Genomic DNA, 11,076 nt, shown 5'->3' with positions numbered 1-11,076 from the left:
CCACCATGCTGGTGAAGCATGAACCCACATCCTCTACAGCAGGCATCAGACATGAAACAGTGGGTAAAATGATTTCACTCGATCATGACGGTAGAATTTTGGTCAATATTTCATTATCTGCAACACACTGTCGCCTTGTTTTCCTGCCATCTGTTTTTTCCAACGCAACTCCTTGGGTGCATACGTCATTGCCGTCACTTCCGATGATCATAGAAGAATGACTGATTCCGTAAGGAATTCTGTTTGTCGCTCTCTGTCGAGACTTGACGGAGGAAAGAAAAAATGACTTAAAGGCATTATTTACCATTTGCAGATGAAACAAAATCCCAGATTAAGTGCTTCAAAATAGTTATGAAATGTGAGTTAGGGATAGAAACAACCAATGTAAATTGATGTAAATCAGTATAATCATTGTTAAGTATTGTTAAATATATACAATTTGAACAATAGTCACAACAAATTGTTTCTGGAATAAACCGTCTACAGTTATGGTTTATTGAGAAAAATAGTAACATCTCCTTATATCTTAGGCTTTATTGCAAAATTCTTCTATGGTAGAATGTTTTGTGATACAACTGACCTACACATATGTATCGAATGTGATATCGAACATCTTTTTTTTTTTTAATCGCTGCTCCCAATTGTAAGCAGTACCTTTAAAAGAAAAACAGCAGACGGGAAGGGGAGGGAAGAGGATACCTTAAATGACTGAAAAAGTGGAGGAGACGTACCAAGCAGATGCCTGTAGAAGAGATCAAACATGTCAAATGTCATGTTCCTCGTCGAAAAAAGAAAGCTCCTTATCTCGCAACGGTATGGAAACCTGATGGTATACAGCCTAACGGTTACTGGGCTGAGCAGTCACAATTGCAGTCTCGCCCCGGAGTCTCGCCCAATTTGAGAAAAGGTAAAGAGGGAGAGAATAAAAAATGAAAGAGAAAAATAAAGAACGACATAAACAGAGAAGAAAGAATGGAGTGGAAATTTGAGGATTGTGTGAAAAGAATTGGATTCAGCAACGTTTATTACTGCTTATCTTTGACAAAGAGTGATAATAATATTACACTGGCAAGGTTTTAGTGTAGGCCTACGTGACAATTGATACAATTATAGTGTTTGGGGCATAGATTTATACATTCAAATTCACAAAATTCTTCGGTCAAATTGTTTTATTGTAACAGATTCACAAATTGCCCTGCATCGACGTAAACAAGCACTAGTAGTATGATCAGTGTTTAAGTGGTAGTCATGACGAAAGAAGGCATACATACTCGGGCAGGATTCGAACCTACGACCTCCTGATCTCCAGACAGCAGGGCTGCCAACATTGGAAACCAGTTGAGAGTGGAACTCCCATAGGCCAATGCTATAATTAAGGAGTCAAATTAATTAAGGAGTGAGATCAATAGAAATGCATGCAAATGAAACGAAGTTTTAGAGTGAGAAAGGACCAAAATGAGTGAGTCTCACTCTCAATGAGTGAGAGTTGGCAGCCCTGGGACAGGGCCGACCACCGAGCTAGATCAGAACCAGCACTATAGCTGTCGGGCGGAAATTCGGTAGTCTGGTGAATAAGGCGCCTGTTCGGAGATCAGGAAGTCGTAGGTTCGAATCCTGCCCGAGTTTGTATGCTCATGAAGATGATGACAAAGACAATGATGATTATCCCGATGATGATTATTATTATCATCATCATCATTGCCATCATCATCATCATCATCATCATCATCATCATCATCATCATCATCATCATTGGCTTTAGGCCTAATCACTCAATATCATGGTGATGTTGATAATAATTATCAAGAGTGTGTCACAGTAAATTTGCCTCAGTGGAAAATGGCAACATCACCAGCTGTTAAATTTTGTCATTGTTATTATCTCCTCGCGTTACATCGTGTCAGATGATAGCGTTCCTTATAAGTTTTTAGCTAGCTTTGCTGTGTGTGTGTACGCCCTCTACGGTACATTAATTAACGTTACTGTTTTTTACCGCTGTGAAAGAAGCACTGAATACCGCTGTTAAGAGTTTTTTCCGCCTTCAATTGGCACATTGTGAGTTCTCTTGAATATGTTTATGTCATTATTTGTCAGAGTACATAAACCATCGTACGTATGTCATTGACTTTTAACATGAAATGCATGGCTTAGTGCTTACAGTCTACATTTTGCTCCAATTTGCGTTACAGCCAGTTTGCATTGCGTGTTAGTCTATGGCACAAATTCATTGTAGTCCCAGGTATATCTACTGGTGTAGTGTCTATGTCTCAATGGTACAATACAAATGGGAACATGCTACAAACAATGTCAATTCTGATATTTGCTCTCTCCGGTGTAGAGGATTCTAGGACGGAATCTATGAAACACATCTTGAAATGTGTTAATGTATTTTTACTTCGGCAGTGAGACTCAAAGGAGTGCTAGACTAGAATCTAGACATCTGTAACAGTTCGATGAAAAAGAAACACAAATTTTCGCACCTCTAACGTTTATACTCAAGGTAGGCCTACCAATAGTTTTGTATTTCACCAGGAAAAGGCTTACTTTTATGATATACGTTTCTTACCTAATTCATACGATATGTTCACTTGTTCATTTCCACACTGATCCCAGCAAGTGGTCTTGAAAAGACGTTTTCCTACGAGTTCATCTCCATAATAACTCCAGTAAATCATATATAGAGTAACTGTGTCAGTAAGCGGCTGTGCAGCCGTTCGCGGCAGGTACAACATACACGGTAATATACCGCTAAACACTGCATTGCACTGTTACATGCACACTACACATATACTAACACACTAGCAATCAACAAAAACCAACCGTAAAATGGGCACGATCTCTGACGAAAGTGAAATTTTCTCACCTAAATGACAACATATCGCATCCAAAATGAAATTTTCGGTACTTCTTAACATAACAGTTAAGAAACAATGGTCCAAGAAACTTGATTTTTTTGTCGTTTTCTCGATGTTCATGGATTTTGAAAACATATCCTCACGTAAAATAGAACTTTCGCGAGCCGATGTGGGCCGCCATTTTTTGTGGAAAGTGGATGTTACCATCGAAAAAAAATGAGAAAAACACGAGAAAGACATCAACAACACCGCCAGAATTGCGATCTTGTTGCGGCCAATGCATGTGCGCCCGCTATTTTCACGTGATTTCGCAATGGGAATTGGCACTTACGCAATGTTCGCGAGACATGTGAAGGCGTTCAGCTGAAGATCGCGGAGCACGCGCGTATTGCATAGGGATTGTACATCGTGCCGCAAGCAGAAATACTACGTCGCATATCGCCCTTATCGGCGAAAATTGTGCCGGGTTTTGCCCTGGTGAATCATGAAAACTGCGTTGGTCAATGGTAAATTTCTTTTATGAAAACAATTGCGTTAATGAATAATCTTGTCTATGATATATGAAATGGTTGAAAATAATTTGCCTGATTTGTTTACAAGTTGGAAAAACCCTTAACAATGCTTAAACTGCCGCAAACAGGATATTTTCCTCTAGGCCTATAGGCTATAGTCTAATAATATATTCTTTGGCTTTCGATGCAACCTTTGCGTGGCATTTTGCGCATTGGCGATATGAATACGCATAACAGTCGTTATGATTTTAGCCTTTTAACAAGGTCCTTTCGCTGTGCACCATGTACACCTGTAGTGGCGAGCAAAAGGGTTCGAGTGAAAGGTGCCCACACTAGCAGAGAGCGATCGGGCGCCACATGATGTCGCGCAGCAAGAGTGCCTGGTCAAAAGGCTACACTGCTACTGACTAGTGCAAGTGCCGAGGTTTCAAATCCGTCCTACAGAGCAGTTGTCGTTCTCCCATATCCCTCCTGACCGTATCATTTAAAGTCATCAATTTGGACAAATATGGACTGTATTCGATAGCGGAACCAAACGTACGCCGTATCCTGTTTTCAATGATTGGACTACATCAGTATATATTCAAACTGACACATTTTTTAGTATTTAAATTGAAATTTAGCTGCTAAACTACGCCTTCCCAGATCCCAAATCCTACAATGCGCAGTCCAAATGCGAGTCGTAGTTACTTCCTGCCATGCATGCCACTCGGGTTGTAGCCATATTCCAAGTGGCTGGATGTAAGTAACTATACACAGCCCTGTCACTGTACACAAGTGTCGGGTGTGCTGGTGCACGGAGACGCCATGCTTCGTATGGCATCTAGTCAGGCTAGGCTGGATACAGCCACACACATGTCACTATAAAACTACTACTCAGTAGTCTACTTACTAGATTCAAGATCAAGATTCTACAGTACATGCATCCACACATGGACATGATGGAGAAATTGGATATCTTGCATGCCGTAAATTTTTAAATACATGTTCAGCTGTATGTACATTATATGCAATACAAGCAACTATGGTACTGGGGAAGGTGTGAAAATTGCAATTCCCCTCTAGTGGACTACACTGTAGGTCCTAGCAAATGATAGTGAAATGCTGTACCCAAGAGCATTAAATGTACTTTTGCAGCCACGGAACTCGAACCAAGGACCTCAATACTGAGATTTTATGTTCATCCACTGAGTTACAACAGTAGATCAGCTCTTATAGATCTCTAAGCCTCAAACTCAAACTCATCGCCAGACTCGTGCATGAGAGAGCAAGATCAAGTCTTACTAAAATACTGTGTTATATTTGAATCAGTAGTGATTTTCACTTGAGTTATCGGTTGCAAATATAACATGTTTTTCCGATCTCTCCATACAGGAAAATGGGGCTTGGTGGTAGAAAATCAGATACCAGTCGGAAGAAAAAGCACAGCATCACTGTCAGTCCTGCTGACCTTCCCAGGTTAAAGGTCATCCGAGAAGGGGCAAAGTGTAAAGACAACAATGAAGTGTTTAAATGGATGCTAGTTCTTGCAGAGAAGTACCTTGGGTAAGTGATTGAAATGTTTAAAAAAAAAAAAAAAAAAACTTACATGAAATCTGATGGAAGATTTGTTTTTCTTCATCTTCATATTTGTTGTTGTTAGCCAGGAATTCCAACAAGGAAAATATGTAACACAACACTGTACTGCAACTGCATAAAAAGCTATTCTAACTACTGCAACTGTAAATCTAACAGTAAGAGAGGGATACTAAACTCTTAGATCGCTAAAAATTGTAATGAAATCTGACAAGCTCTTTTTTTGTAAATTTTATAGTTTATCATCCCAATACCATCCATCTTAGCATCCTGTAAGTGTCAGCAAGCCAAATATCCTGTAACTTGAATTTTATAGTTCCTCATTCATTTTATACTTGCTGTGGGTCTACAGCTGTAAGTAACTGTTTTTAAATTATGCTCTCAGTGACATTGTTGGGAATATCAACCTATTCCTCTCGCAATTCTTTGAGAACCATCAAACGAGATTCTATAAGCCCATCAACAAAGAATGGAAAGGGTTGGTGATCCACCTGTGTGAGGGCAGTCGAGCAGTACATGTTTCCCTTTGCCATGGTCAACTACAGATGTACATGTGCCATCAAACAATGCAAACTATTGATTGGACATAATATATGGATAAAGTGTGCGCTGATGCACTCGCGAACTCTTTTGTTATACACTATAAGAGCACCCAAATGTGGTCAGCAAAACTCAAAATCTAGTGAGCTCAGCCTTGATGGCCATGTACATTTTCGTACAAATTTTTTACCAAACCAATCGCACCACTACTACTTTTGAAAAGATATCTTAAACGAAAATACACACAGTTTTGATGCAGAAAAAGAACAGATATTGATTGAAAAAACTCAACTCTTGTGATCAAAGTCATTTTTGTGGTCAGCATAACACGAATATAAGCCACAAGTGCAGACACTCTTGTCGACAATTTAGGATCTGGTATACCAGGTTCCCATGTATGAGTTCGATGCCATGGGAACCTGGTATACCAGGTTCCCATAAGGGATGGGATAAGAAAATAATACCAGATGCACATCTTGCATGACAGAAACTTGATTCCTTTTGGCTGATTCAAGGAAATTATGTAATGTGTGATATTTCTATGACTAAAATTGGTGATGAGTTTGATGTAAGCAATGTCATGTTTTGCTTTTTACCAAAATGGCTGTGTCTTGGTTATTACATTCTGTGTCAAGTGATTTCTATGTATTTTTTAAAAGTAGTTTGTAAGTCAGTATTGAAATTTTATTCAAATTAATTGTCCTAACATCAGCATCTTTATTTCAAGTCAGGATTGCCTAGGCATGACTTATATCTGAAACGTCTAATGTGTTGATGTGTTTTTAAATGATATGCAGAGTGGACACTGTTGGTGCTAGTTCATCCGCAATAGAGAATCTTCCGGAGGAATCTAGGCTGACTGAAATTCCTGTATCAGATCTAAAGATGGATGGAGAAGAGACTGAAGACCTTGCATCTGACAAAGATGATGGAAGGACAGAAGATATTGTCAGTAACGCTGCAAAAGCCATCAGAGAAGACCTAGAGAAGGAAGGAGGTTTGTTTGTCAATTTTTCCACATAGTTCTCGCGTAGCATTTTTAAAAATCTATGATTTGTCCTCATACTCTGAGGATTTTGTTCTTCATAGTTTTATCAGATTAATTTCAAAATAGAGTGCTATACAGTGTGTCTCTAAAAAAAGTAAACCCAACTTCAACGGCAAATTTTCAGAAAACTATAAAATATTTACACATTATTTTTTCATGGTTAGATAGTCCAATAAGTCCTCTGTCCAATGATACCACGTAGGTTATGTAACTCTCATGCATGACTGAGCATGATTCAACTTAGTGAATGGGTGTGAAATCATCACTGTGGCAAGTTCCGTGATCAGCATACTTTCTCACATTGTACCAGATGGCTCTTTTTGTTGGAGGCTGCCTGTCGGGGAACTGCACCCAAAAAGCCTCTTGAACTTCCACGAAACTTCTTGTTTCCTGGTATCGAGTTACCAGGAATACTCTCTGCTCAATTGTCAACTGTACCATGTTTGGAAAGCATGTGAAGTGTGAATGTGTCAGGAACAACCTTTGCTGAAGTTGTTATGTAATCATAGGCCTAACATGTGACAAAAATTTAACTTCAAATATGCCCTGAATGCATGACAATAGCAAGAAATAACTTGCCACAGTGATGATTTCACACCCATTCACTAAGTTGAATCATGCTCAGTCATGCATGAGAATTACATAACCTACGTGGTATCATTGGAAAGAGGACTTATTGGACTATCTAACCATGAAAAAATAATGTGCAAATATTTTATAGTTTTCTGAAAATTTGCTGTTGAAGTTGGGTTTACTTTTTTTAGAGACACACTGTATAATACATGTATGTATGTCCTTGTCATTAAAATTTAAAGTAGAAAGATTAGATGAATTTTTTGACAAAATAAGCAGACACAAAAACCTCTTAGGCTGTGAAAGTGTTCAAAGGTTTTTTGACCCATTTGTTTTTCATAACTTATAGAATTTAGTAGGTAGCAGGTTTTTTCAGACAACAGATCAGCTTTAGTTTTGTATTACATTTAGACTGATACTGATGTATGATTTAAGAGATGAAAATGCTTGTATAATTGGTAGAGATTATGCTCTTTTGCTGTATTTAAGTCTTTACCCTGTAATGAAAAACGGGTTAAAATGGAAATACCAAAATCAAGCATTGTAAAGATGCCTTTTTCCATCACACTCCCAGACAGTATCAAAATCATGCTATGTACTTTCTTCTAATTCATATTGTAAAATACAATCATGGCTAACAGTTCATTTCTGATCTAAGAATGTTGCAAATGTTTGTGTTACAACAAAGTAAGTGGGGGCGCTGTGGCATAGTGGATAAGACCCGAGTTTGATTCCTGCGCCCAGTGCTTAACCCTAAAAAGACTGGGCTATTTTGGTAGCTCGAAAGACTGGGGGGGCCTTAAGGGCCCCCCCTTAAGATCTCGGCCGTGGATCGCGCGATCGCCGCGGAAATTTGCACAATGGTAGTGTGCGATGTAATCTACAAGATTGTATATTTAAATTGTCCAAAATAGTCTTCTTTTATTTTAATTTGATTAATTATGCTAATTTATGTGAGAAATCAGACTTTTTTATCTAAATCAGTAAATAAAGCTCCAAAAGTGCTCATTTTTGGTCTAGATATTCTTTGTAGCATTCTTAGCAAATGTACTTGAAAAAAAATTCGGTATCAAAATTAATTTCTTATTTATTTTATTGTTTTATGAATTTCTTATGTATTTCTTTGTTTTTTCGACCTTTTGTTTTTGTTGTTTTTTCAGCAAAATTTGTGGCAGACCCTTTTTGAAGCATAATACTACTAAAACAAATTGATTTTAGCCATTGAGAGTAAAAATAAGCATATTTATATGAACCATGTGATAAAACTCAATTTGTATTGACTTTGTACACAAAATCACATTTTTGAGCCATTTTCGGTCTCACGTGCATGTACAAAAAGTTATGTAACTTCAGAACCGTACCCCCGGGCGTCACAAATTTGGTGTCAAAATGTGCGGGAAACTCGAAAGAAAAAAGTCATAGAGCATCGCGGAGAGAGCATTGCGTGTTGCTGAGTAATCGCGCGAAATGTCGAGGGGGGGCCTTTTAGGCCCCCCCCCCCAGTCTTTTTAGGGTTAAATATGTCCTTGGACAAGATGTTTTTATCCGCCATGTCCCTCTAGACCCAGGTGTATAAATGGGTATCTTGCAACGCTAGGGTAATAATAATGGCAGGGCCCTCAGGTACAGCCGTGGCAACACTGAAGAGGCTACCCTGGGTGAAGTACTACCTCGTGTTGTAGGAAATGGACTTCAAATTGTTGCACATGTTTTGTCACCAGATGAGGGGATTTCTCCTGCTGAGAAATTTGATGTGATCGTCTCAGAAGTTGGCAGCACACTGCAGCTCTTGGATGGTGAGAAGGAAGGATTGGAGAACTCTAGCTCTCAGGAGGAGGTGGGATTTTTCTCAAAGTGTGAAAATGAAATGCTAGAACATTATTCAGAAACAACACAGATAAGGAAGTTCATTTCTTGTAAAATGTAACTCCACAGTTCAACCCTGTTTAAACAGTCCTTTTTGTGAAGGTCATCTGTGCTTAAATATCTAGATGTATTCAAAGAGAATCAGAGAAGCCAAAGTTGCTGCACCACAGTAGTCACTCATATTTTCATAGCTGTGTCTGAACTAACAGATAGTCCAATCTATCCTGCCTTACATGTAGATCAGAATTTGAATATTATGCATGACTAGTGTGACTAAAATCCCAGTTAAAAGGCTCACTGTACAGTTGTGCCTTGATTTTACATGTAAAATCACACAATGAGAGATACTTCCTTTCAGAGTGTTTTCAAAAACAATTGATGAAATAACACCTGACCCAGTTTATTGACTGTCAGTTAATGCTTTGTCTCTCTGTGCAGGAGGCAGCTGAGAAAGCAGCAGACTCCAAGACAAGGCCACGGCGTAGCAGACGAGTTCGTCAAAGCAAAGAAGGTCGGTTTAAATGCAGCATGTGTCCCTTCAGATACCCAACCAAGGAAGCTGTCATGCAGCATGAGGAAACACATGGCCGCAAAGTTCAAGTTTGCGAGAAATGTGACAAGGAATTTGTTAACGTCGATGCCCTGAAGGCACACATCCGTTTTGTGCACGACAAGAAATATGACTGCAGTGACTGTGACAAAAAGTTTGGCACAAAGTACCTCTTGATGCAGCACCGGCGATCCCACACAGGAGAGAAGCCATTTGTATGTGAGACATGTAACAAGGGTTTCACCACCTCCTCCTCCTTGAAGGCTCACATGGAGAGTCACAATGTCAGCCGTTCCTACCTCTGCCATGAATGTGGTGCTGCATACCGACGGAGGGACTGTCTCAAACAGCACATCCTCCGATGCCATAAAACAGAAGATGAGTTTCAGTGTGAGATGTGTGGCAAGAGTTTTAAATATCGTGAGTCTCTTAAGAACCATTTGGAGCACCACAAGAACTCGGACCAAGGCAAGTACCCATATCAGTGTCATCTTTGTGGCAAGGGATACACCCTTGCTGTCACACTTCGCAGACACATGAACTCACATGAAACTGTCTTCCAGTGTGAGGTTTGCAATCGTCAGTTTAGTCATCGGCATCACCTCAAGCGACATTCCATCGTACACACTGGAGAACGCCCCTTTGTGTGTGGGTACTGTGATAGGACGTTTGGTCTACGCACAACGTTACTGACCCACCTCCGTCTCCACACGGGAGAAAAACCTTACAAGTGTAAGATGTGTCCCATTGCCTTTCGACGGAACTACAGCCTGAAAAATCACATGAAAAAGGCACATGGGATTGAAGTACCGAACCGCAGCCCTGGTTCTCTACCGCTGAAGGACAGTAACCAAGATAACGTACCCACAGAGGTGATGATGGAACTTCAGCTTCAACAGGAGGAGACGGGAACACAGAAGGAGCTCATTCCAGAGACAGTGCCCATCCACATCTTGCAGCAAATTGACCCAGATGGAAATGTGGACCAGCAGACAGTGACATACAGCACATCAGCAGAGGGAGCTGTGGTAGCCAGTGAGTTGGTAGACAGTGCAGAGAGCCAGCAAGCTGTCATGACTCTAGCTAACATGTCGCACCAACTCATGAACATGCAGCAGATGGAGGAGTTGCAGCAACAGGTGCAACAACAAATTCAACAAGCTGAAGAGGTGCAGCAACAAGTACAAGAAGTGCACATCCAGCAGCTAGAGGATGGGACTCAGACAGTGGAGTACAAATATGTCACATTTCCCGTCAACTTCACCTCAATTCCTACCTCAGAAGCAGAGCCTCAGGATGCCATTATTCAATGAGAAAAGGTTTTTGGTTAATAGTCCACATTCTATTGAAATTGGGTTGTAGTGTACCCAAGATATGAACATCTGTTTTGTGCATTAAGTGGTATTCAACCGTAATTTAAGTGTAATGTCATGAGCCTAAATAATCTATTTTGTAAAATGTGATATTTTGCTAGGCATGGCTCGAAGTATTTGGATTACATCTAATTTATGAACATAAGAGTCATTGCAGTACTTTGATGAACAATTGTGCATTAAC

The 11,076-nt window shown here is 39.8% G+C and overlaps 1 protein-coding gene across 1 annotated transcript; it reads left to right on the top strand.

Annotated features, from left to right (window-relative positions):
* Positions 1 to 1,997: 1,997 nt before the first annotated feature.
* On the top strand, positions 1,998 to 10,832 carry LOC139721218 (uncharacterized). Its single transcript, XM_071632545.1, has 5 exons — positions 1,998 to 2,055; positions 4,742 to 4,912; positions 6,280 to 6,479; positions 8,825 to 8,940; positions 9,408 to 10,832. Exons 2-5 carry the CDS (start codon positions 4,746 to 4,748, stop codon positions 10,830 to 10,832), a joined length of 1,908 nt encoding a protein of 635 aa, XP_071488646.1. The 5' UTR covers positions 1,998 to 2,055; positions 4,742 to 4,745.
* The last annotated feature ends 244 nt before the right edge of the window (positions 10,833 to 11,076 follow it).

Source organism: Diadema antillarum, unplaced genomic scaffold (assembly GCF_040938485.1).
Source record: "Diadema antillarum isolate AM-2024a unplaced genomic scaffold, OU_Dant_1.0 scf00000013, whole genome shotgun sequence".
In the NCBI taxonomy this organism is placed as follows: domain Eukaryota; kingdom Metazoa; phylum Echinodermata; class Echinoidea; order Diadematoida; family Diadematidae; genus Diadema; species Diadema antillarum.
The sequence above is the reverse complement of the archived record's forward strand: the minus strand, read 5'-3'. Positions and strand labels throughout refer to the sequence as shown.